The sequence below is a fragment of the Symphalangus syndactylus genome, chromosome 14 (assembly GCF_028878055.3).
Source record: "Symphalangus syndactylus isolate Jambi chromosome 14, NHGRI_mSymSyn1-v2.1_pri, whole genome shotgun sequence".
Lineage (NCBI taxonomy): Eukaryota > Metazoa > Chordata > Mammalia > Primates > Hylobatidae > Symphalangus > Symphalangus syndactylus.
The window spans coordinates 75661584-75689123 of NC_072436.2; the positions used below are offsets into that span (position 1 = coordinate 75661584).

A 27540-nucleotide genomic window follows, 5' to 3' on the forward strand; every position below is an offset into this window, starting at 1 on the left:
AGGCAAGCAACACTGCATCTCTCTGATCCTGTTTCTGTCATCACATCTCATTCTTTGACCCTTCTGTTCTGCCTCCCTCTTCCACTTTTAAGAACCCATGTAATTACATTGGACCCACCCAGATAATCCAGGATAATGTCCTTATTTTATAGTCAGCTAAATAGCAATCTTAACATATTCATAGGCTGCAGAGATTAGGACATGGACATTTCTGCCTACCACAACCTAATACACAAAATGTAACTCAAAATGGATCACAGACTTAAATGAAAAATGTAAAATTATAAAATATTTACAGAAAGCATAAGAGAAAGTCTTCAGGAACTAGGGTTAAGCAAAGAGTTCTCGGACTTGATACCTAAAGCATGATTGGCAAAGAAAAATGTGTTTTCATCAAAATTAAAGACTTTTGCTCTCAGAAGGCATATCCAGGACAACTTGAATCTATGCTGCTGGGTTGTGGTCTTCAAACTTGGCCCAAATAAACTATCTACTTATATTTTTAAAAAAACTTCTGCTCTGAGAAAGACCCTGTTAACAAGACGCAAAAGCAAGCAACAGAATGGGACGAAATATTTACACATATTACACACGTGCGTAATATCAAATGCTGGAGAAGATGTGAAGAAACTATCACTCACACATTGCTGGTGGGAATGTAAAAAGGAATAGCTATTCTAGAAAATATTTTGGTCATTTCTTAGAAATATTATACATGTGATATTTATTATAAAACACATATCTGACAATGAACTTATATTCCAGAATGCGTAAGGAACTCTCAAAATTCAACAGTAAGGAAACAAATGACCTAATTAAAAATCAACAGATTGGCTGGGCGTGGTGGCTTGCAACTGTAATCCCAGCACTTTGGGAGGCTAAGGCGGACGGATCATTTGAGGTCAGGAGTTCGAGAACAGCCTGGCCAACATGGTGAAACCCCGTCTCTACTAAAAATTCAAAAATCAGCTGGGTGTGGTGGCATGCACCTGTAATCCCAGCTACTCGGGAGGCTGAGGCATGAGAATTGCTTGAATCTGGGAGGCGGAGGTTGCAGTGAGCCCAGATTGCACCACTGTACTCCGGCCTGGGTGACAGCGAGACTCTGTCTCAAAAAAAAAAAAAAAAAAAATCAGCAGACATTTTATCAAAGAGGAACGCAAATGACAAATAAGCCCGTGAAAAGACATTCAGTATCACCAGCCATTGGGGAAATGCCAATTAAAACCACAAGATATTATTACATACTTATTATTACAATAGCTGAAATAAAAAAACAGTGAAAATACCAAATCATGGAGAAAGTGTAGAGAAACTATATCACTCGTACATTGCTTGAGGGAATGTAAAATAGTATAGCTATTCTAGAAAATATTTTGGTCATTTCTTTAAAAATTAAATATGCAACTATGACTCAGCAATTGTACTCCTGGGCATTTATCCCAGAGAAATGAAAGTTTATGTTCCCACTGAATATACTGAATATAACCTCCATATGGATGACTCATGATGGGATCAAGGGCAACAAATGTCATATAAAAAACATTTTTATTCTCTAAAAATCTCAGTGAAGAAAGCCAACTGACCATGGACCCTCTCTCCTCACTTCCCTTGAGAGTTTCAGAAGACCTAAGACTTCTTGTGAGATGGATACTCCTCTTATCTGAAGTTTTGGGTATGTGTACTTTGGATAAAACAGTTTCTCCATTTTCTATAATATTCTGTCCTTTAAGTAAGAGAGTTATCAAACTGTTCTTGACAGAGAGAGATTTTAAAGAATGGGCAAAATTTGGCGTTTTTAAAACAATTACAGTAACAACTATTTTTTATTATAGATGGAAACAAAAAATCTTGTATTATCAGTAAAAAGCCTAGGAAACAGATTATCTAATACGAGTAACACCAGTCCTGGGAAATAAGAAAATGAGTCACCAATGACTTTTAGAAAAGAAAACACAGCAAGTTAATTTTTGGGTACGGGCTGTTTAAAGTCCAGTGATTTGTCTGTCCATTTCTGTGACATACTACTGTTTTAATTATTGTAGGAAAATGACAGAAAACAATAAATATCAGCAGAATGATTCAATGATGGTAAATCTTTATATCTCTATTTATTATTTCTAAGCCCAACAACATATCAGCAGCAGCCATTTTACAGATAAGGAAATTGGGGCTCAGAAGCATTAAAGCGACATGCTTAGAGCAACATGGCCACCAGGGGGCAGTCAGGTGCATTGACAATGAGCACTCCAAGTTGATCCAGAAGCCAGAGGACAGGCTGGAGGGATGACAGCAAGAATGGTGCCCCTTCTAAGCCCAATCTCCTCAGCATGGCTTGCGAGGCCCAGTTCTGGCTCCCAGTCTCTCAGGCCTCATCAACTGCTGTTCCCCCCACCCCACTCCAATTATTTTGCATATACTATGCCCCATGTGATTCCAGGAACACATTCGTCTTGTTTCATACTTGCTTGCCAGCCTTTGCACAGGGCTCTTCCTTCTACCTACAATTCCTCCCCATGTTTTCCTTCACCAGCCCATTTTCCCCAACCCTGGTTCTATTCATTCATTGGACGTCCTCGATGAAGCTTCCCAGATGTCCCTCCCTCACAATTATTCACTCCTTTGCTTTCTATCCAAGTATCCAAGTACATGCAAAGAAGCACCTCACTTGCACCATCAATATTCTTTACATCAAGCTTGTCCAACCCGCAGCCTGCATGTGGCACACGATGGCTGTGAATGCCGCCAAACACACATTCATATACTTTCTTTAAACATTGAGATTTTTTTTGTGATTCTTTAAAGCTCATCAGCTATCGTTAGGTGTTAGTGTATTTTATGTGTGACCCAAGAGAATTCTTCTTCCAATGTGACCTAGGGAAGCCAAAAGATTGGACACTGCTGCTTTACATGGTCAGCGCTGTTGTCACTAGACCACAAGCATCTTGAAAGCAGAGACTGTGTCACATTCATTTTTTACCCCTAGCTCTTAGCACAGTATCCTGCACAAAATAAACAGGCAAAGGAATAACACACTGTGCTGCCCCCACCCAATCCTGTTTACCTAGCTAGCATACTGTACCCATTTTCCAGCTACTTCCTGTTGGCTGCTAATGGCTCACAATGACCCCTCTCTTCCCAAGAACTGGGGATTACACTCTTCCAGTCTCCCTCCCAGAGGCAGCCTGCAGTCAATAATTGTTCTGCCATCACCTCAAACAGGCTATGGCTAGATTTTCTTAAGACCCTAACTGGCTCCTTCTTCCTTACCCTGTTACCCTCTTCCCCTTACAGGTTTCTCCTGAGAACATTCCTCAATAAATCATGTACATTTGAATACTGTCTCAGGTTCTGCTTCTACTTAACATGTGAATCCTTATTAAGTGGTAATTTTAAGAATGTACTACTTAAGGTAAGTCCTAGAGATCTTTTGTACAGCAGAGTGCTATAGTTAACAATACTATATTGTATACCTAAAAGTTTGCTAACAGGATAGGCCTTTATATTGTGCTCTTACCATGACAGAATAATAGAGCAAAGGGAAACTTTTGGAGGTGATAGATAGGTTTATGGCATAGATTGTGATGATAGTTTCACAGGTATATACTTATCTCCAAACTCATTTAGTAGTTGTTGTTGTTTTTGAGACAGAGTCTCACTCCGTCACCCAGGCTAGAGTGCAATGGTGCAATCTCAGCTCACTGCAACCTCTGCCTCCTGGATTCAGGCGATTCTCTTGCCTCAGCCCCTGAGTAGCTGGAATTACAAGCATGCTCTGCCACACCTGGCTACTTTTTGTATTTTTAGTAGAGACGGAGTTTCACCATGTTGGCCAGGCTGGTCTCGAACTCCTGACCTCAAGTGATTCACCCACCTTGGCCTCCCAAAGTGATGAGATTACAGGCATGAGCCACCACACCCAGCCAAACTCATCTAGTTGTATATATTAACTGTACAGCTTTTTGTATGTCAAAAAAAATTTTTTAAGAAAGAAAAGCCCCATAGAAGGACTAGCCCTCTTTAGTTGACCAGGCAGATCTCAAAGTCACAGCAGCCCAAGGGCTGAGCATGATGCTTGATAACACCTGAAAGCATAAGGCAAACAATTGTTTTCTGTGATGTCCCTGTCACGAATATTCATTTAAGAACTAGAAGGGAAAGAGGCCCAATAAGGTCTGTGATTGTCAAAGTAACTTCTTGGAAGAAAAGAGGAATAAGGAGCATAAAAGAAAACAAGTAAATAATTTATTTGTACCATGAAAAAAATTACCTTAGAATAAAATGTTTTGTTAAGCAAAACTATAAATCAGTATAGTGTAATCCTGGAGTAACTGTGTGATGTGTCTCGATGTCTTACACTTGGTTATATTATTCAGCTGTTTATTTTCTAGTCCTCAAATTGGAGCACAGACTTTATAAAGGCATTCTTTTCTTTCTTACCTTCATTTTGGCAGAAACGAAACGTACACTAGACCTCACCTTGCACCACTGAGAACAGTAATTTGATGGCAGTTTTCAGATCTTATTCCTACTATTGTCTCAAGTACAATGATTAACAGCACAGTGATTTAACAGTGACTGCAAACCAGGCAAAATACAAATTTCTGGAGTAAATGTCTTCCTTGGGTAAAATACCCTTTTAAAGGAGGACTGTCTGGAAGTCAACCCAACTGGGATTATTTGGGACTGGAACCTAAGCCTGTGGTTTGGTGGCTACTTGACTCCCCATTAATATTCCCATGGAAGAACATGCAGGCCAAGGAAAGGAAAAGTGATTAGCTCAAACATAGCCCTTTCCTTTCCTACTATATACCCATGAGACATACTTTGGAAATGCATGGTCAGTGCAAGGGGCCCCTATTCACTGCCCTCTGCAGATCCATGTAGCAGTTTAAAAAATAGTCGAATGCTCTACTTTAAACATATTCACACCGTTTGACCTAGGAATTCTATTTCTAACATTCGTCCTTGAAAATTAATACTGGCTGGGCGCAGTGGTTCACGCCTATAATCCCAGAACTTTGGAAGGTCGAGGTGGGCAGATCACTTGAGGCCAGGATCAGATCACTTCGAGACCAGCCTGGCCAACATGGTGAAACCACGTCTCTACTAAAAATACAAAAATTAGCTGGGTGTGGTGGTGGGTGCCTGTAATCCCAGCCACTCAGGAGGCTGAGGCATGAGAATCGCTTGAACCCGGGAGGCAGAGGTTGCAGTGAGCTGAGCTCATGCCACTGCACGCCAGCCTGGGTGACAGGGCAAGACTCTGTCCCCCCCCCAAAAAAAAAAAGAAAAGAAAGAAAGAAAAATAATTTGAAACACGGAAAATGATTTATGAACCAAAATGTCCATTAAAACTTCATAATAAAAATAATGAAACCGACCTATAACACAAAAGAGGAATAATTAAGGTACATTAATATTATGGTATTTCATCCAGTCATTTAAACATGGCATACAGGGAAACATTTATGCTAAGATGTTTTAAAATGTATAAAAATTGGTTTTATAGTGAAATTACTATACATGTATGAAATAAAATATATAGAAAGTAAAAACCATAAACCAATTTACTAACATTAGTTGCACTGAAGTGACAGATTTCTGGTTGATAAAAACATTCTTTCTGAATTTTTCCATTCCCCACATTTTTAGAGTAAACATACAGGACATTTACAACCGGAAAAAATACTTTTCTAAGATTTCAAGAAACCTGTTCCCATGTGACTCCCAAATGATTAAGCTGACTTGAAACATTGAAACTATAAAAGTGGCCATCGCTGTCATTCAAGATGGACATTAACCAGAGCTGAAAGAAATCCAGAAAAGTGCAATATAATCAATTAAACAGAGACATCTCTGTGTCATAAAGACAGTCGCACAGACTTTGCATTTTGGAAAAGCCAAAGATCTAAGCAGTGATTCTCAACTGAAGACAATTTTGCCCCCCAGGAGACATTTGGCAATATCTGGAGACATTTATCGGTTATCACAATAATTGATGTTACTGGCATCTAGGGGTAGAGGTCAGGAGGGATGCCGTTAAAAATCCTACAAGGCACAGAAATAGTCCCTTACAATGTGCAGACTTATCTGGCTCAAAATGTCAACAGTGCCAAGGTTGAGAAATCTTGCTCTAAAGGGATGAAACAGAAATCAATGAGCTATTAAGAAGAGTGTAGAAATGACCAGCTTGATTTTATTCACCCAATTATAGATTAAATAACAAAGGGGTATTCCCTGAAACCTAAAGGCAATTTTATCAAAAGGAAAACAGGACTTTTGGCCATGCTTAGGGAACTAACTTAGAGAACTCATCAGTTTAAGAAGTGAAACAAAATGAAAATGTAAACAAGTTCAAGAAGGACTGAGATAAAAATCAGAGATAATAAATCCATGATGGTATTTGGAAGTAATCCTTAAGGAAAGAAACATCTGAAAGTCTAGCTCCCTTAGGCTTTCAGGAAAATATTCAGGGCCATTATCAGAGACAGACATTCAGTTAAGCCACTGGTCAGACCAGAGCAGCATGTTTCTTATATCCCAAAGGGTGAATTCCTGCCCATGTGGTCAAAGAACCTCCCAAACTATTTTCTTTTTTTTTTTTTTTGAGACAGAGTCTCACTCTGTCGCCCAAGCTGGAGTACAGTGGCACGATCTTGGCTCACCGTAACCTCCGCCTCCCAGGTTCAAGCAACTCTCCTGTCTCAGCCTCCCGAGGACTGGGACTACAGGCATGTGCCACCACGCCCAGCTATTTTTTTTGTATTTTTAGTAGAGACGGGGTTTCACCATGTTGGTCAGGCTGGTCTCGAACTCCTGACCTCAAATGATCCGCCCGCCTCGGCCTCCCAAAGTGCTGGGATTACAGGCGTGAGCCACTGCACCCGGCCCAAACTATTTCTTTGTTTTGTTTTGTTTTCTGAGATGGAGTTTCGCTCTTGTTGCCCAGGCTGGAGTGCAATGGCGCAGTCTTGGCTCACTGCAACCTCCGCCTCCCTGGTTCAAGCGATTGTCCTGCCTCAGCCTCCCTCGTAGCTGGGATTGCAGGCATGCACCACCATACCCGGTTAATTTTGTATTTTTAATAGAGATGGGGTTTTGTCATGTTGGTCAGGCTGGTCTCGAACTCCTGACCTCAGGTGATCCACCCAGTTCGGCCTCCCAAAGTGCTGGGATTACAGGTGTGAGCCACTGTGCCCGGCCTGCTTTATATGTCTTTTGAAGAAAAGGCCCCCAGTTCCAATAACTTTTAAAAAATTTGCAGAACATTTTCTTAATTTATGTACATATATTCAAAAATTTCAGCTGGGCACGGAGGCCCACGCCTGTAATCCCAGCACTTTGGGAGGCCGAGGCAGGCGGATCACTCGAGGTCAGGAGTTTCAGACCAGCCTGGCCAACATAGTGAAACCCCGTCTCTACTAAAAATACAAAAATTAGCTGGGCATGGTGGCAGGCGCCTGTAATCCCAGCTACTCGGGAGGCTGAGGCTGGAGAATTGCTTGAACCCAGGAGGCGGAGGTTGCAGTGAGCTGAGATTGCGCCATTGCACTCCAGCCTAGGCGACAATAGTGAAACTCTGTTTCAAAAAAAAAATTTCAACTACCCAGATAAGTCAACTTGGTATCTTAAGAATAAAAAGATATATACATGTACAAAACATAAGTCCCTTTAAGATAAAATACCATTTGCAGATAAGACCTCTTAAGAGTAAAGTAAATCAGTAAGAGATGCTTTTACTATGAAATACACAATTCTTTCTCCAGATAGAAACTCAAACAATTTTTAAAAACAATGATTTCCATTGTTTTATCTGCTGCTGTGAGTTGTTTCCACACCGAAATTTTTACCCACATGTACCCATTATACATTTACAATAACATCCATGTGACTTAAAGTAATCATCCCAATTTATTAGAAGGAAAAACAACCTTTATCCCAGGTTTTCCTAACAACGACAGGCATGTAAACCTCACATATAAGGTTAAACACACAGAAATGACCCCAAACTTACTAAGCAAGTTCAAATCCACTGCACACCAACTTTTAATACTGTGCTAATAGAGGGCAGGCACTGTACTGGCCACCAGAAAGAGGACAGACAAGGAAAAAACTGAGAAACCAAGTCCTTTGGCTCCCACAGAGCCAGGGTCACAGGACCAGGTGCACCAAACACTGTGGCTTGGGTGATCACAGCCTAAAACCGTTAACCAATGATGTGTGACAAACCAATTAGAGGGGGGTTTGAGTTAATCCCAAGATCAATCAAATAGGGTGTGGATGTGACATGAAAGAGGGAGGGTTGCTGTTAAACCCTCACCTCTGGTCAGATCAATGCCCACGGCAAAGGAGCAGTCAGACATGGAAGTTAACATACAAGTCAGTACTGACTTTGAAGGCAACAAAAAATGAGGGAAAATGAAATGGCAACAAATTTCTCTGGGGAGAAATCAAAGGGTCTCGCAGATAAATGCCAATACATGTTAAATCCCAAAAAAATGTATTTGGCCTCCCCAGCAGAGGTTCTCAACCCCCATTACACATGGGAATCATATGCAGAACTTACAAAAATCCCAATGTCCAAATTGCACCCATTACCAATTAAGTCAGAATCTCTCTCTTGGAAGAACCAGTTTTTAGATGGATTGCTTTTTCTGTTTTTCTGTTTTTGATTACACTGACTTTTGTTCTTTTATTATTTCCTTCCTTCACTTACTTTGGGTTTATCTTGCTCTTCTTTTTCTAGTTAAAGTGGGAGCTTAGGTTATTCTTTTGAGGCCTTTCATCTTTTCCTCATATAAGCATTCAGTGCTCTAAATTTCCTTCTTAGCACTCATTTAAGTTACGCCCCACAAGTTTTTCTTTTTGAGATGGAGTTTCGCTCTTGTCACCCAGGCTGGAGTGCAGTGGAGCGATCTTGGCTCACTGCAACCTCTGCCTCCCGGGTTCGAGCAATTATTGTATCTCAGCCTCCTGAGTAGCTGGAATTACAGGTGCCTGCCACCACATCCACCTAATTTTTGTATTTTAAGTAGAGACAGGGTTTCACCATGTTGGCCAGGCTGGTCTTGAACTCCTGACCTCAGGTGATCTGTCCACCTCGGCCTCCCAAAGTGCTGCGATTACAGGCGTGAGCCACTGCGCCCTGCCACGAGTTTTGATACGCTATATTTTCATCTACATTCAGGCATTCAAGCCACTGTACTGATGAGAAGTGTGATGCTTAGTTTCCAAGTGTTTGGAGAACTTCTTGTAGTCTTTCTGTTTTGTTTTGTTTTTTTCCTTTTTTGAGACAGAGTCTCGCTCTGTTGCCCAGGCTGGAGTGCAGTGGCACGATCTCGGCTCACTACAACCTCCGCCTCCTGGGTTAAAGCAATTCTCGTGCCTCAGCCTCCTGAGCAGCTGGGATTACAGGCATGTGCCCCCATGTCCAGCTGATTTTTGTATTTTTAGTAGAGAGGGGGTTTCACCATGTTGGCCAGGCTGGTCTCGAACTCCTGACCTCAAGTGATCTGTCCGCCTTGGCCTCCCAAAGTGCTAGGATTAGAGGCATGATCCACCACGCCCAGCCGTCTTTCTGTTTTTGATTTCTACTTTGATTCTATTATGGTCTGAGAATATACTCTATATGATTTCACTTCTTTTCCATTTGTTGAGGTTTGTTTTATGACCTAGGATGTAGTCGATCTTGGTGAATGTCGCTTGTGCACTTGAAAAGTAAGTATATTACGCTGTTGTTGGGTGAAGCATTCTATAAATGTCAATTAAATCTGGTTGATTGGTGGTGCTCCTACATCTTTGCTGATTTTCTGCCTACTGGTTCTATCGATTACTGAAAAGAGGGGTATTAACATTCTCAAGCATAATTGTGGGTTTGGGTTTGTCTATTTCTCAATTCAGGTCTGTTGGGTTTTGCTTTGTGTTCTTTGAAGCTCTTGTTATGTGGTGCATACACATTTAAAATTGCTATGCCTTCTTGGTGGATCGACCCTTTGTATCATTCTTTTAGTCCCCGGTAATTTTCTTTGCTGTGATATCTAATTATCTGATATTAGTATAGCTAGCCACTCCAGTTTTCTTTTGATTGGTGTTTGCATGATATTTTTTTCCATCCATTTACTTTTTATTTGGAGATACGGTCTTGCTCTGTCACCCAGGCTGGAGTGCAGTGGCACAATCGTAGCTCACCATAACCTCCAATTCCTGGGCTCAAGCAATCCTCCTGCCTCAGCCTCCCAGGTAGCTAGGACTACAGGTGTGCACTACTGTGCCTGGTTAATCTTCCATTTACCTTTAAACTCACTGTATCATTACTTTGAATTGGAATAGACTGAAATGTGTCTACTCCATCCTGTCTGGAATGGGAAGTTTGCTCTCTGCACTATTTTTGCAACTCCTGTCTAAATTTATTATCTCACAATCTCTTAACTCAAAATAAAAAATTAACTCAAAATTTAAAAATTAACTATTAAAAAAGCAAGTATATGATAAAAAGAGCAGTTTATTAATGTTCCTACATATCTGGACAGTATTAACTTCAGAAAGAGAAAGAATCAACCTATCATTTTGTGAGATTTTCACTTACTGTACTCTTCCAGAGCAAGGAAACAAACAGGCTAAGAAACGGGTAAAACTTACAAGCCTGGGGGTAATTGGGAGGCTGACCCCCTATCTGTGGGCCCAGAAGAAAGCAAGTCACTTTGTAACAAGGAAGTATATCTATTTTTCCTCAAAAGATAAATATTCACCACACCTGGTATTCCTGGTTTTGCTTTGGGAGCAGGGAGCTGTTTTCTCAGTCCTTGCATTTTCTAGTCTCCCTGCATGGATTTTAGTCATTTCACTACTTATTAGCATTCTGAAAGGTTAACAGAATTTAAAATGTGTAACTTGAGAAGAAATAAAAGGCTAATCAGTTAGTTACAACACTTGTTAGTTCTGTAAAAGCAATTATGAGTGAGAAAGCTGGAAAGCACTGACTAAAATATGGCTTTCTGAGAATTAGTTGAGTTCAGTCATTTTTGCTGTTCATGTTCCAGTACCCGCCAGGTACCCAGGAAGCCAGATTTGGATACAGATAGTACCTGAGTCATTTGAGACAAAACAACAAGTTACCCCTGAATTGTTTTAAATGCTAAGGAAACAGATCACTAAAAGATCTAAGTCATGGATGGAACCTAATTACCTCCCCTTGGCCCTAGAAAACCAAAAACATCCGGATAGGAATATGAAACACAGAAGAAAGCAGGTTTTTCCTTTCTATTCATTTCTCCTATTATCTCAGCCCTATTTTAATTATTCTGAGTTAACACTGTCTTACAAAAATGGACGGATAAAAAATTAAACTCAAAATTTTGAAACAAAGACTCTTTGTTGCTGTGTGTGGAAAGTGACCATCTTGTCAAAAAAATACCTGTGAGCCTAGAGCATGATTGATTGTTCAATGTGATGAAACTTTCCTGGACCCTAAGCCTCAATATTTTGTTATCTGAAAATCTGCAGTTTAATTTCATCCTTCAAGATCAAAGGCAAATAAATTAACTTGGTCTAGTGATTCCACAAATCTCTAGAGAGCTGCCAGGCAAGGCAGATCCACAGAATAACTCATTAACTTATAATGCTTAAAGTAACTTTGGGAAAACTGTTAGGAATTGAACACAGGCTAAAACTCCTGAAGGCACTCACCAATGTATCTTTCTACACAGTTGACCAGAAAACAGCTAAGCTCTGCTTGACTACTCCAGTGACCAGGAGCTCACTATCTAACAAGCAATTCATTCTAATGTCTAGACAGCTCTAAACATATGGATGATTTTCTATGAACAGAAAAAAGCTGCCTTTTAACTTCCAAATTCTGCCTTTATACTGGATTTCTTCCTGTTAACAGGTTCCAATCTCTCTACCTTTATTCCTAAACCATCTCTTGATCCTACTTCATTTTTCTCTAGCTAATATCCACTTTTTCTTTGCCTTCTCTTGCAAACTCCTCAAAAAGTAGTTTACAGTCTGTAACTCCTTCCTTACTCTCAATCTCTCCTTAATTGCTTCTATCTCACCAGAATTCTTGGAAAAGTGTGCATACTTCCCAACCCTCATCTTTAAGTATCTGTATGCTGCATTTGACACGCTGATCACTCTGTCCTTGAAACTACTCCTTTGGCTTCCAGAAGCTTTTTTCAAGTTCGCTGTGTTGCTAACATACTTTTTTTCTTCCTCTAACCATCTTGTAGGTGATGGTGGTTCCCTGAAGTGCCCTACCCGCATGCTTATGGCTCCCAAAACAAGGTCCTCTGGTCCAGAGCTGGAGATAGAAAGGAAAGGCGAAGGAGACAGGAAGGTAGGAGGGAAAAGCAAAGCAAAGAAGGAAGGAAGAAAGAATAGAAAAGATACATCAACAAAAAGAAAAAAGTCCTGACAACCAGATACATCAACCTGGAAGACGATCAATATTGAGGAAACTATGTTCTCTTTTCCACTAGTTATTCCTCCCTTCTAACTGGTCTCAGCTGGCACCTTCCTCTATGCCATCACAAAATCTAGAAAAATCTCTGAACTCTTTCCTATATCTTACCCTGGAACATCCAATCAATTATTAAGCCTTGTCAGTTAACCTCTGAAATAATCTTCCAAATCAATGTTCCTTTCCCATCTCAGCTGTCATTTTCTTAGTCTAGGACCTATCTATTTCCTCAAACCTAGAATGCAAGAGCAGTTTCCTAACTGGCTTTAAAAGTCCTAATCTTGTCTTCCCCAAACTTACCCTCCACCCAACTGCCAGAGATCTATCTAAAACACAAATTGGATCATGTGCCTCCATGGCCGAGAGATTTCAATGGCTGCCCTTTGCTCCTAGGATCTTTATTAAGGTCCTCATCAAGGCCAACATAGCCCTCCACAATCAAGCCATGTCTACTTCTGCAGCTTTAACCCTCACCACATTCTGCCCCAGTTTTATGCTCAAACAACGCTGAACCTCTGCAGTTCCTACCTCTAGGCTTTATACCATCCCTTCTCCCAGGAGGGTCCTCTTCTTGCTTCCTCACTTTTAAAACATATAAACTAATTCTTATAAGGCTCAGCAAACACGAGCCTTATCCTTATAAGGCACAGTAAATCTCTTCTAGGATGCCTCCCCTACTATGACTCACCCACACTTTGACAATCAACAGCGGTATGCTCTCAGAGTGGCCCGTGTATAGTACCATCACTAACTTAAAGTATTTTTAACCACTAATATTATCAAATCTCTGAGAATGAGTTCCTACCAGGTATGGACTGGACTTTAAAAATTTTGTAATGGATGTTATTCTTCCTTTATCTCTTTGAAAATCTTCCAGATTTAGACAGTGAGCCAATAATACATTTGTCCCTGGTCCTAAGTCTCTCTCTGCTCTCCCGCCTGCCACTATGAACAGAAGCAACATCTTTTTACTGTCTCTGTTCATGGGCAATCTCTGACTTCACAGTCAGGGATCATTTCCTCCATTCACTGAATGTTTTCATCCCATTATCTACAGAAATACAATTCCCAGTCATCTCTACCTTTTTCTGGACCTAAGAGTCCGGAATGTTCATAACTATAGGCCTGTAACTAATAATCCTCACTTATTGTCTGATCTGTTTCTGGTCCAGAGATTTATACTTTCTTGACTGCAGATATGTCTAATTTTTTACTTTATTATCACTTTTAAAGAAAGGAGATATGAGTTTAAAGTATGAAATCAGGGGGAGGGGGGAGGGACAGCATTAGGATATATACCTAATGCTAAATGACGAGTTAATGGGTGCAGCAAACCAACATGGCACATGGATACATATGTAACAAACCTGCACATTGTGCACACGTACCCTAAAACCTAAAGTATAATAAAAAAAATCTGAAAAATAAAATAAAATAAAATAAAGTATGAAATCAGAGCCATCTTGACCAGAAGCCCTCAAGTTTAAATTTTATGACTATTACACAACCTTTTAGATCGGGGTCAGCAAACTACAGCCCATGGGCCAAATCTAGCATACTGCTTATTTTTAGTATGGCCTGGAGTTTAAGAATGGTTTTTACATTTTTAAGTGGTTGAAAACAATTTAAAAAATATTTTGTGACACATAAAAATTATGTGAAATTCATATTTCAGTGTCTATAAACTTCTATTGGAACACACCCATGACCATTCACTTATGCTGTTCCAGTTACTGATTGTTGTGCAACAAACAACTGCAAAATTTAGTGGCATAAAACCACCACCACTTTATCACTTCATGAATTTTGTGGGTCAGGAATTCAGATAGGCACAGCAGTGATGACTTTTTTCTACTCCACAATGTATGGGACCTCAGTTGGAAAGATTCAAACAGCTGGATCATCTGGAGACGTCTTCACTCATCTGGCATCTTTGACTGGGATAGCTGGGCTTAGCAGAGACTACCTCTAGAGTGCCTACCTAAGGCCTCTCTGGCATAGGTGGCTTCTCAATAGTCAAACTTCTTACATGGCAGCTCAGGAGTCCTAGTATGAGTGTTCCAATGAACAAGGCAGAATCTGAATTGCCTTTTATGATTTAGCCTCAGAAGTCTCATACTCTATTGTATTGAAGTAGTCACAAGCTCACCCAGATTTAAGTGGAAGGAGACATAGATCCTACCTCCTGAGGAGAAGAGAATAAAAAAAAATTTGCAGCTGTGTTTTAAACCTTCATTTATGGGTTTCACATCATTTTATTGCAAGGATCCAGGATTAATGACTGATTTAAAATGTGATACACATCCAGGCCTCAGAGCATCCAAGCTTCAAAACAATTTAGCTTCACAAGAGGACCATCATCAGGGTCATGACATGTGAACAATTTTAATACTTTCCTATTTGCTTCTGGTCAGTCTTTAATTCCAAACACATAGAACACATGCGTTTTTAAATGTTATAGGAGTAGACTGGTGCCTTAAAAAAGAGTAATTTGTATCTGTGTGATAGATAGCAAAAATGGCCCCAATTCTTTATCCATGCCCTTTCCTTATGGATGCTCCTTGAATCCGGACTGGCTTTGTGGCTTGCTTAGGGCAATCGAGTACAGTATGAGGTGATGGTGTGCCAGTTCAGAGCCTAGTCCTCAAGAGGCCTTGATGCTTCTACTCACTCTTAGAAACCTGACCAGCTACCATGAGAACAAGTCTGGGCTAGCCTGCTGCAGGATGAGAGATGCATAGCTCTGTGCTCCTACCTCCTACCACTGCCCCAGTTGACAGCCATTGGACTTCAAAAGCAGAGCTCCCTGCTGACCTGTAGTTGACCACAGGCATAAGGGGAGACCAGCTGAGAACAGCAGAACTGCTCAGCTGAACTCAACCCAAATGACTGACCCACAAAATGAACTAAGTAATTACTATTTTAAGCCACTAACTTTTGAAGTGGTCGTTATACAGCAATAGTTAACTGACAGAATTTGAAACACAGCTTTTAATGATTAACTGTAGAGTGGAAATTTCATCACATACCTCAGTCCTACTACACTAAATCACTTTGGGTACTAATTTTCCAAAGCAGGCATTACTGCTGGGATCCACAGAGGAAGGCACTGTAGCTAATGCCAAGATCACATATGGGTCAAGCACTTGACCCAAAAGAAGTACATAACAGCAGCCATACAAGTAGCAAATGTCACTCTATCTGGAAGTTTCTAATCCTGTCTGATGCCAAGGCAGCCATAAGGTACCTCCCCTGTCCAGAGATAAGCGTGGCACCTGCAACCAGTGGTTAACTATTTAACTGGAATGTCAGAGTAACACATCAGAGCACCCCTGTAATCCCAGCACTTTGGGAGGCCGAGGCGGGTGGACCACAATGTCAGGAGTTCGAGACCAGCCTGGCCAACATGGTGAAACCCCGTCTCTACTAAAAATACAAAAATTAGCTGGGCGTGGCGGCAGGCACGCATAATCCCAGCCACTCAGGAGGCTTAGGTGGGAGAATCGTTTGAGCCTGGGAGGCGGAGCTTGCAGTGAGTGGAGACTGAGCCAGTGCACTTCAGCCTGGGAGACAGGGCAAGACTCTTTGTCCAAAAAAAAAAAAAATTAGTTTTTATTAGGTTGAACCATATGAAACTGCCATTGTTGCAAGTCAAAATGTTTGTGTATCAGCAATTTCATATGGTTCAATCTAATACTGCAGGATTTGGCTCATGAACAAAAATGAGCAAAAAATAAAAGCTTCCTTCCTTTGCTTCTCTTAGTCTCCAAAGCCCTCACATATTCTAGACAAGTTTAATTCCTATGAACTTTTTTTTTTTTTTTTTGAGACGGAGTCTCGCTCTGTCGCCCAGGCTGGAGTGCAGTGGCGCAATCTCGGCTCACTGCAAGCTCCGCCTCCCGAGTTCACGCCATTCTCCTGCCTCAGCCTCTCCGAGTAGCTGGGACTACAGGCGCCCGCCACCATGCCCGGCTAATTTTTTGTATTTTTTAGTAGAGACGGGGTTTCACCGTGGTCTCGATCTCCTGACCTCATGATCCGCCTGCCTCGGCCTCCCAAAGTGCTGGGATTACAAGCGTGAGCCACCGCGCCCGGCCTTAATTCCTATGAACTTTTAAGGACATATATTAAGAAATACATAAAGCCTCGCTTATAAATACTTTTTTTTTCTCAATTCAAAACACCTAGTTTCCTTTAGGAGTTGTATTCCACTTACCAGACTTAAGGTAATTGGCCTGTGGGTCCCCAGTGGAGTATTAGGTCTCTCTACCTACATCTCAAATTTCTAGATCAGATCTGAGCACCCTCTTTTCATGTACCATTTGTACACGGTGAACCAGGATTCCAGAATGTTGTTTAACACAAGAGGAAGTTGTTGACAAAAAGGTATTCTGATTATTACTATCAGTGTGGGCTTGGTGTCAGTTGGGGGAGGATATATTTGATTTTACTCTAGTTTCTGCTTTTTCTGCCCGAGAGTTGCAACCAGATGGCTAGACTATCATCTCTGGGTCTCTTGTCAGTCAGAGCAGGAGAAGCCTAAGAGGCAGGATTCCCACCCCTGTATATGTGACTAGAGTGGTGAGGCAGTTTTCCTCCATCTTCCTGGGCAGCCACAACAAGACCCTGTGAGGAGGCGCAGGTGCTTCGAATAACTGGCACTCTCCCAGGCCACAGCCGAAGCCACATGCTCAGAACAGAGGCTCAATTTTAATCCTTCTGAGACACCATTTCAGGGAATGGCCAATATACAGACGTGTAATCAATGTAATGCTTTTGTGTGCTCGTGTGGGTCTTGAGCTCGTGAATTTTTTGCATTAACGGTTTTAGAATTTTCTGCCTAGAAATTTTTAGAATTACCCAAGTATAAATGCAGTCTTTTTTATGGTAAATGTTATTTCATGAGAAACACTGCATACATAATTTCAGCTTCAATGGTCAGAAGATCCTGTGCTTTCAAGCTTACTGTTAGAAATGCAAAACAAGGACACCAAAACTCCATCATCCCACCTCAGTTCCCTCAGTACAGGATGTTTCCCTCCTTCAAAGGTTTTTTATAAGATCTTTCGTCCAGTGTATTTTACATAACCAGCTTTCTCTATTTCCCAAAGAAAATTATTGCACAGTCTAATTAAGTTTTCCCTTAGGAAACACCACTCCTGACACACAAAGAAAGACAAAACAATGGTGGCAGATTGTGGAAACAGAAATATTTCATTTTTACCAACTGAAAAACTATAAAAATTAAAACTACCCCTAAGCTATTAATATGCAACGATTTGAAATATCAGCAATTCACAGGAGACTGGTAAAAAGTCCTTTGTTCACTTACTGTTTTTATCAAGTTCTGAATTGAGAACCCCACATTACTACTTTGACAACTGATAGCATCACAACCACCTAAAAACAAGTTCAGAGCGTTCCGTTGTAGACTGTATAAATGATGCTTGTTTTTGCATGACCTGTCTCAGAAGCACAGCCAAGGAGGAACTGAGTCTCACATGTTCACTCTCACAGGCCCATCAAAGAACTCAATAAAGATCTGATGAAGGAACTTAGGCTGGAATTTGGAAAATCTGGATAACACACCAAATTTCTAGTCCATTATCATATTATTTTTATTATAATGGCTTTGTAGTAAGTTTTAATTTGATAAAGCAGACTCCTCTCACAAATTTTCCTGCTTCTGGTGCATTTATTCTTTCCAAAATGCAAACCTGATTATGATACTTGATATAAAACTGTTGCTTCCCAGTGCTCACAGACTCCCTTTTGGGCCCCTGCAGAACTGTGGTTTAGTAGAGTGGAGAGTGCGAGTTTAGGGTGAAATCTGACTGCTCAACAGGAGAGTCACTGCCACCATCAGAGAACCTCTCTCTCAAATATGCATTGAACAAATAATGGTTTTTGCAAGCGTGCTGTGTAAGGGGTTCCCAAGATCACCCCTAGGATAAGTGATTCACAAGGAAGACTCACAGGATTCAGCATATAATCATACTCATGGCTATGATTTATTACACTGAAAGGATACAAAGCAAAATTAGCAAAGGGAAAAGGCTCATGGGATGCAGTGCAGGGGAGACAAGGCACAAGCTTCTAAGAGTCCTCTCCTAGTGCATACACAGAACACAATTTCCCTAGCAACAAGTTGTGATGATACACGTGAAATGTTGTCTACTAGGGAAGTCCACTAGAGACTCAGTGCCCCAGGGTTTTTATTGAGGACTGGTCACATAGGCACCCTCTGACTGGTACAGACCAAAATTTTAGACTTCAAGAAATAAAGCAGGTATTCAGCATAAGCCATATTACTTGTATAAACAATTCTGACACAATGAGCCACCCTTACCCATTCTGGGAAGGTCAAGAACCCTCCCCAAAATAAAGTTCTTATTTGCCAGCCCAGAGTCAACCTTGTAAGCAGGCCTTTTCAAAGTCAGGTCTGCTATGATAACACTTTTTTTTTTTTTTTTTTTTTTTTTTTTTGCACAGATGCCAATCATTAGCTTGGCTGGGCACCTACATATTCTGCCCAGACCTGGATGGGGTAAACAAAACTGTGACAGTACTCTGAGGAGGGGACTAAGGGAACAGGAATAGAGGAACACCCATCCTTTTCCAGTGGCAAGAAGGAAGGGGCAATGAGGACTGCTTCCTGGGAGAGGCAATGCCTGAGCCCAGTTTGAACACGATAGATATTGTGATGTCCATAGATTTAAATGTCAACCAGGTGAGTGAGCTTGGTAAATTAATGAGACTAAGCTGTATCTCAGAAAGTGAGTTACCCATATGGACCAGGGCTATTAATCACTTTGATTCCCTGCTTTAAACTTTGTATGGCTTCTAAATCTCCTGCAAACCATGCAGCTCTGTCAGAGGTGGTGCCAACCTACTTTTCCAGTCCTACCTGTGATACTCTGCCCCTTCAGTCTCTGTGGTCCCAACATCCTGTATTCTTTTCAGTGCCTGGAGTATGTTCCTTTCTACCTCCAATACTATCCTACCCCCTACTCTGGACTGCCCATCATCACCCCATCCTACTTCACATGGCTATCTCCTAGTCATGTCAGGTTTCAATCCAAACAACATTTCCTCAGGATAGCCTTCTGTCCCCTACCCCCGAGTAGGTAGGGACCCATGTCATTTGCTTCCCAGCACCCAGTAACTTCTCCTTTATCACTGTGGGCACATTAAAGTCCGTTTCCTTACACATCGACACTTCAAGAGGGCAGAGACCATGCCTGTGTTGTTCACTGTGATAACCTCAGAGCCTAACACGGTGCCTGGTACATACTGGGCACTCATCAAACATATGAATGAAGAATGAATGAGGGCTCACTCCCCTTCCCCAACACTACACACCTCCTGTGTCTAAGGCACATGGCCTAGGCTAGGTCAACAAGTCAGTCAAGTGTTTTGACAGAAGTATTGGGAAAGAGGCACTGCATTGCTACAGATACAGTCTGCCTGAGAGTGAAACTAAATCACAGGAACGCACAGGTGAGAAAAGGAGATTTGGGGCTGCAATAACAGCCTGGATGTTGCCATTCCTAAAGGCAGCAGCCTGTGGACTTCATTTACCAGTAAACCCTCTTTCTGTTACTTAGGCTAATTTAAGTCAGGACTCTGAGATGTATAACTAAGAATCCTTATAGAAAAATAGTAACTGGAATTAGGCATGTAGTTGGTCCTAAAGAACAAGAGAAAGACTACCAGCAAGCCTAACTTGTGATGTCCCAAGCTACTGGCCTAGGGAGTCCTTACAGTTCCTTAAATTATAAAAAGGGTTGGTTATTGTTCAGGGAGAAAAGATGCTCTGGCTGGGAAGTAGAGCACAAGCATCCTGGCTGGGCATTATCCTAAAAACTACTTTATTTGTAGAAACTCAAACCAGATCTCCCAATAGGCTACAGAGAGACAAAAATTTCCCTTATTTTCAAGGGGGGTAGATATAATTATTGCAAATAAAAAGCTTGAATATCACTTCAAACTAGATTCTAAACCACATTAAATAAAGCATTGGCTGGATAAGCACTTGAAAAAGAAAACAGTCACTAGCAGCCAGCACAGGCTCTCTAAGAACATGACACACTCAACTTACTTTGGGCTCCTTTCTGTTCCAGTCACTCATTTATTGAGAAAATTGTTTATAGGTACAGTAATACGTGGAGGCAGCTGACAGGATTTTCCTGCTGATAGATTTAAAAAAATGCAGGCTGCAGGCAGGTAATCCTGAAGGTAGGTGTCTTCTGGTGGGACACAGAGCTATGCCCTTGGCCCTATCTTGATCAAAACTTTGATGAGTAACATAGATGAATTTAGGGTTACTGACCCTAAGAGGGATAACATTCATCAAAGGAAAGAGGAGAATTCAAAAGCTAATATTATAAGCAAAAACAGGATGAAATTTAACTAGAACATATGTAAAGTCACTGCAATTAAATTGTTTCCCAAATACAGGATGATAGCAGTTCAGTTTTTGACGTCAGTAAATACCACAGTTTAGTGATGCAGCTACTAAACTTGGGCTGAATTCAGAAACATAATGTCTACCTCAGTTGGACAACAACTGGACAACCATGTTCCAATATGAGTACCATAAATGGTGACCAATGAAAGTGCATCCAGAGAGGGGAACCAAGACTAGAAAAAGTTTGGGGATCATATCACATAAATGACCATTGAAAGTTTACTCCGTAGATAAGAAATAGTTTCAAACAGAAAAACTTCCAGTACCTGGATGAGAATAAATAAATATATAATAAGTATTGAAAAAATACTTCAGTCTTCCCAGATTCTAACAAATGTGCTGTCTGCCATCACAGATGGCACACAGATACAAAAAACAAAAAACATAAAAAAATTTCCATTTAGTCACTGAAGTATCTTTATCATGATATATTTAAACCAAAGTCTTATACTCCACAGTTCCATTTCTAACACTGAACAACAACTCAGGTTTCCAGGAATTACGTTTTCTCTCAATTCTACTTTTTCCCCATGTGACAGGGATCAGTGAGAGCTGAAAGAGCTCCCTTAATGCAGCCTAAAAAGCATCAGCTATATGAGCCTAATTAAACCTCCTTCTAGAAGCATTCTGAAGGACCAGCTTCTTCCAGCATCATAGAAACTCTTTTTAGCCATGTTAATGGCAGTCAATAAAAACTGTTTAAGACCTACGCATTTGGTCCAGAGACATTGCCTCTATTGGATTGCAAGGTGGGACACTGAAGGGAAAATGACTTTCTTAAACCATTTTTGTTTAGGCCTCACTATATGCTTCTCTGGATGAGACAGAGAGAGAGAGAGACCTCCCATTAGACAGAGAGAGAGAAAAAAAGAAACACCTCCCATTGTACTTGGAATAAAACACAAGCTCTTTAATGAGGTCCCATAAGGCCCTGTCAATCTTTCCCTACACACCTCATCCCTCTTACCCCAAGTCCTAGCCAAACCTCTGGGGATCCTTTCCACATCTCTCTCCCACCTCAGTGCCCTCACAACACCTGCTGCTACCCCTGCCTGGCAATCCCTTCTCTCTAACCTTTACCTTGCTTATTCCTGCTCACTCTCAAGGCTCAGGGCACCATGCTGGTCTCCCTCACAGGGACATTCTACCTTATACTTGCTGCATGACCTTGGGCAAGTTACCTTTGCTTCACCTTTCTGAGTTTCACACCTCAGAGAGAGAGATCCTCTGTTAGTTAAGCACTTAGCACAGTACTTGGCACACAGGAAATGTTTAAGAAATCATTGCCGCTGTTATTGTTATTATCCTATATGGTAATGTCCATCATAGCTCTTAGTGCAATTAGATATTTATTTGTTGAAAAAATAGAAACACACTGCCCCCCCCGCCCCCGGCTTGGATCCCACCTTAATACCTATTACTTTTCAGGCAATTTCCCCATATATTGCATTTTTGTAGAGTAAGATGAAATGAATGTTTACAGAGCATCGATCAATTCTCACTACCACCCTCAGAGATATGGTTTGACAAAGAAATTGAGGCACAGAGAAGTTAAATAACTGGCCAAGAGCAAGTGGTAGAGCTAGGATTTGAATCCAAGTTGGCCTGACCTCACAGCCTGTGCTAGGTATGACACCAAAGGCTTCCCTAACTCACGAACCTTGTCATCTAAGAGCAGGCCTCAGAGAAGACAGATCTTCATAGTTACAGCCATCCCAAATGACTCCCAGAGATCTACTTCTCAGATCCTTAACCAGGATGGTGCTCCCATCACTCCCTGTGAACCCCTTCAGCAGAGCACTCTTTCCCCTGACTGTGAGAAGATGACTTAATTCCTTTCCACTGGAAATTCAGCTGTTAAGGGGGTATCTTTCACCTCTTATACCCCTAGCAAACAGAAGGTATTCAATACATGTTTGCTGAATGAATTAAATGAAAATCTTGGAGAATATATTATTGCTGCAAAGTTGGGGAGTGGACTGAATTTTCATTAACAATATTAAAGTTTGGAATAGTTAAGAACAAACTTGACAAGAATGGCGAGAAAAGTGGAGTTTATCTTAACCACTGTTACAATTGATAATGATTTCTGTATCTAGCCCTAGAGATTCTAAACGGTTTACAAACTGTGTGCTTCATAACTGTAGGTAGACTTTGCTCTACCTCTGGACCCTGCCTCACCACGACTGTTCTGCTATACCCAGTGGCTGCAACTGAGCCACTGTTCAGGACAGGATGCCCTTGATAAGTACCAGTCTCTCAGTGATTACTAACAAATGGCTTGAAAGAAACAACAAATAATAAATTTCAGTGATGACTAACAAATGGTTTGGAAAGAGAAACTAAAAGAGCAAGTGATAAAGCAAATGAGAGCAAACCGTTAATAATTGGGAATATAGTGAGTTCTTTGTACTATTCTTCTAACAGTTTGTAATTATCAAAATAAGTTTTTAAAATCTAAAAAAGAATGTGTCCCAGAAGATTCCAACACACAAAGTCTAGTGTATTGGCCATGCTGGTATCATATTTTCTTGTCATGTGTCTCAAAACAAAACAAAACAAACACATTCTAGGCTCGGGTTTCCTTGCCCATCAGCCAATACCAAGGGAAAAGGAGCTCCTTGGGTAGCAGGGCACAGCCATGGTTCCTGGGTTTTGGCAAAGATTAAATTATTTGCTGCTTGAAAAGTATTGATGAACTCATAGGTGTTTCCTATTGGTCAAAGCCCCAGTACTATTTCCCCACAACAGGTCCTTTATTCAGTCGGCTGCCTTCAGAGTTATTACCTTCCTTTTCACAAGCCTAGCTATGAAATCGGGCAAGTTTTTCCCAGGACCCTTTTCTTCTTTTTTTTTTTTTTTTTTAACTTTCTCCCAAGAAAAGCACAGAGGCAGTTCTAATGGTAAGAACTTTGCTGCTATTGTCTATGGAAAGACCTACAGGAACAAGGCAAAAGGCAAAAATAACCATGGGGGAGTCACGAAGATTCCAGAAAACAGAAGACTCAAAGTGGTAGTTATTTGGTCTGTAATGACCACTTACTTGCTAGTACCCGTTTATTCTGTCATCACTTCTACCCATTCATCCTAGATCCTCCCCACCATACAAACCAGAATGCTTCAGCTTTCCCAGCCACTGTAACTGGAACAACAGAAACTTGTGAGCCATTAAAGTGTCCCCATGTTAGGAGAGTGCCAGACAGGTGTCACCTAACACTCACTTCTCACCTATATTGTGGGGCAAATCAAGATCGTAGTAAATCATACCTCCGTGAGAGATTTTCTTAATGTAAGACAGCATATTACCTGTCTTCTCAGCTCCTATTTTGTGTAAGCTCCACAAGGAGGTAGGTGCATTATGTCCCATGATAATGTTCAACTTCATTTTTGGAGTGGCTCTCTGTAACTCTGATCAAGGCTTCTAAGAGCCCTCCCTAATGCCATGTCTTCACCAACACCTGATGCCTCCTACCTCCCCCACCTCTTCCAAAATACTTGCCTAGTTCCAGCCAGACCTCAAAGTAGTGGGCAGAAAGAAGATATGGCTTTGTGTAGGTTAGGGGGAAAAATGGGTTGTTATGGTTGGTGGAACACAAGAGAGGGAAAAGACAAGCATTATTAAAGGAGAGGACCATACTAAACCTACAAGTCTTCAACGCCCTTTCTTCTTTATTTTAACTTTCACCAATCCATACTTCTTAGCTATGATGCCAGCCCTGCACCATCACCTGTCCTGCTCCTGGGAATCTCCTCTACGGGCCTGAAGGTGGGTCACAACACTTCAGGGAGGAGTGGGAAGCCTTTCTCTACTTTTTTCTACCTATGACCAGATTCACATCGCATTGCCGAGGTCAAGCAACATGACTCAAAGAGGGGAGAGAGAAAGTGTGAATTCTAGAGTCAGACTTGCACCCCTGACTATTCCAGAATTGACTGGACAGAAAGCAAGGCAACAATGTTGGGTTAAAAGCCATTCTGTAGCAAACAAAAGCATAAAGAAGAGCGCAACTGGAGAAAAGGTGGCAATGATGGTGGCTAACATCGATTGAGAGTTGAATACACGCTGGGCACTGAAACACTTCTCAACGATCTCAGGTAATCCTTGAAGAGAGGGTATTATCCTTTTACAGTTCAAGTATTTAAGCTCAGAGCTCACTTTAAATGAAAGAGAAAATGATATGTTATGGAGGTAGAATACTCCTAGGTTAAACAAAAAAGAAAAAAATCTATTTTCACTTAGCCGAAGAGTAATCACATGATGCTACAAAAGCATGAGAACCACACTACTTAAAGGGTACGAAGGCCGGGACCCATATTCCCATTGTCTACAGATGTTTTGGAAGTATTAAACTAAATAAAAACACAATGCTTTGTTCAGACCGACTCCTCTCTCAGCCCTACTCTTTCTCCTTCCCAGCCTAGGATGACAAGAAGTGGCTAAAGGGAAAGTATTTAACAGGAGAACTGGTCTGGGAAAGTGGATTGTGGGTTGCTTAAACTAAGCAAAGACGTTGTGCGACCAGTTTTTACCTAAATTATTTTTCATTACTTCCCAAGTTTAGAGAGCAGCACTTCAGTTTATCAGACTGAACACAGGGAATGAGGTCGCCTTTCCCTCCAGGCCACCACTGGAATCACCTTCAACACGTTTTTGACTTCTTACACAATCAGACGGCGGGAGGGGGGAATCTCATCCTCAGCTTCATAGATAAACGCACCTCACGGCACACACACACAAACAACTCGCGCACATCTGAGGCCACGGATTTCCTTCCAACTCAAAGTCGGAGAAGCGGCCAAACAAGTTTCTTGCCAAATCCCTAGTAGCTACATATGTCCCAGGGCTGCACAGCGATAAAAACTTTGAAACATGACTCCACATACCACCATTGTGGTCACTCACTCCAGATCCCGCCACCCCCCCCCCTCACAAATAACAAACGCAGGCTGCCCTGTGCAATTTAAAGCTAGACTCCACCGAAGCACTGGCTCTGCTCTGAAAAGCGGGAGAAAAAGATTGAAGGTTATTAAAAAAACAACAAACAAACAAAAAACAAAACAAAACAAAAAAAACAAACTACGGCCCCCGGGGCGGAGGGAATAAGACGAACTCGAAAGCTGGAGAAAAGTTAACTTTGCGGTGGGAAAATTTCCCTGAAAGACTAGCAAAGCCCTCACGATTTTCCCACCCCGGGACCGCCCGACGCTCGACGGCCACGGACCCGCAGTTCGAACAATGCCGCCAGCGGGAGGGAAAGTTCGCCGGCCCGCCGGGCGCCCGCGCTCCCGCTCCCGCCGGGTGGGCACCCGGGCTTCCCGGGGTGCCTCGCCGCACCCAGCATCACCCGTTCTCCCCTCTCCAGGCACTCGGTTCTTTCCGCCCCCCAATATCTAAACAACCAGGGCGCGCCCTCGATCCCTGGAGCATCCGACCCCCGGCGGCCGACAGAGCAGGTCCTCCCGCCACGGGTCTGGCTCCGTCAGCCCCGAAGCCAGGCAAAGGGCAGGAACGGAGGAGGGGGAGCCAGGCGGGGGCACCGGAGGAAAGAGCCGCAACAGTTATGGCGCTCAATTCCTGCCCGGTGTAGCCGGGAGCTGCAGCGGAGCTGGCGCGTCCGCCCCCGCCCCCCGCCCGGGCCACCAGGCACTGCCCGGGCGGGCAGAGGGGCCACCAGGCACTTTACCTCAGCCCACACACGCTCTCGGCCCCAAGGCGCTGGTGACGCCGGAGGCGACCAAGATGTGGAACCGGAGCGACCCGGAGCGCGGCGAGGCCGGGCCGGGACTGTGCGCTTCGCGCCGCCCGCTTCCACTCCCAGAGGCCGCCGCTCCCGCCGCCCAGCCGGCGCGACGCCCCCAACCTCGCCCGCGCCGGGTCCGGCCTCCGCGGCGCCTACCTTCGCGCAGCTGGCTCGCGGCTCCTGCCCGGCTCCACGCCGCGGCCCGGCAATGTGCCAGGTGAGTCTGGTCGGAGTGGTAACCACCCCCCTAACCGCTCGCTTTCTTTTCTTCCCTCCCTCGCACCTGCCCCTTAATCCACTCCTCGCCCCCGCCCCCCTCCGGGGCCGCCCCCCGCGCCTCAGCTCCCGCCCTTGGCCCTTGTCCGCCCGGCCCGTCAGGCCTCAGCGCTGGGCAGGCGGTTGGGCGGCGGCGGCGGCTGAGGCGGCGCGGAGCACTATTGTATTCCTGACACTGTGCGCTCCCACGCTCCGCCTCTTCCCTTTCCTTCCTCCCCCAACCTCTCCTCCCACCCACCGCCGGCCGCACTCGCCCTACCGGAGCGGCTCCCAGCCGTCTGCCCGCCGCACGTTCTTCTGGCCGGCTGGGCGCCGTCGCCACCCGCCGCCTCGACGCCCACTCGCCGCTCCCGCACCCGCGGCGCCACGTTGGAGGTGGGCTCCCCTTCGGTCCAGCTGGGTACGCCACTGTCCGAGACGCCCCAGCCCCGCCGAGCGCTAGAGAGGACGAGGTGCAGATGCCTCGGCTGTGTTGAAATACAGATAAGGTTTTCACGGCCCCTTCCAACTCTGAAGTTCCAAAGTGGGACTGTCATACATCAACTCGGCGGCCGCTATTGATTTATGTCGCTTGTGCTTGAATTACCTGT

At 42.8% G+C, this 27540-nt stretch overlaps 1 protein-coding gene across 2 annotated transcripts in view; it reads right to left on the minus strand.

The window, feature by feature from the left end:
- LOC129462195 (protein Jade-3-like) overlaps positions 1–26788 on the minus strand; it is a 66624-nt gene extending 39836 nt beyond the window's left edge. Inside the window, exon 1 of one of the 2 annotated variants that reach the window (XR_008650784.2) lies at positions 26618–26788. Coding sequence is in view for 1 of the 2 variants with exons in the window: in XM_055241975.2 (XP_055097950.2) it covers positions 5714–5723 (10 nt within the window). In the remaining variant the exon portion in view is untranslated. Of the gene's footprint in view, positions 1–5713; positions 6351–26617 lie in introns of those variants that run through there. The other variant, XM_055241975.2, reaches the window with a different exon arrangement.
- Between the last annotated feature and the right edge of the window lie 752 nt (positions 26789–27540).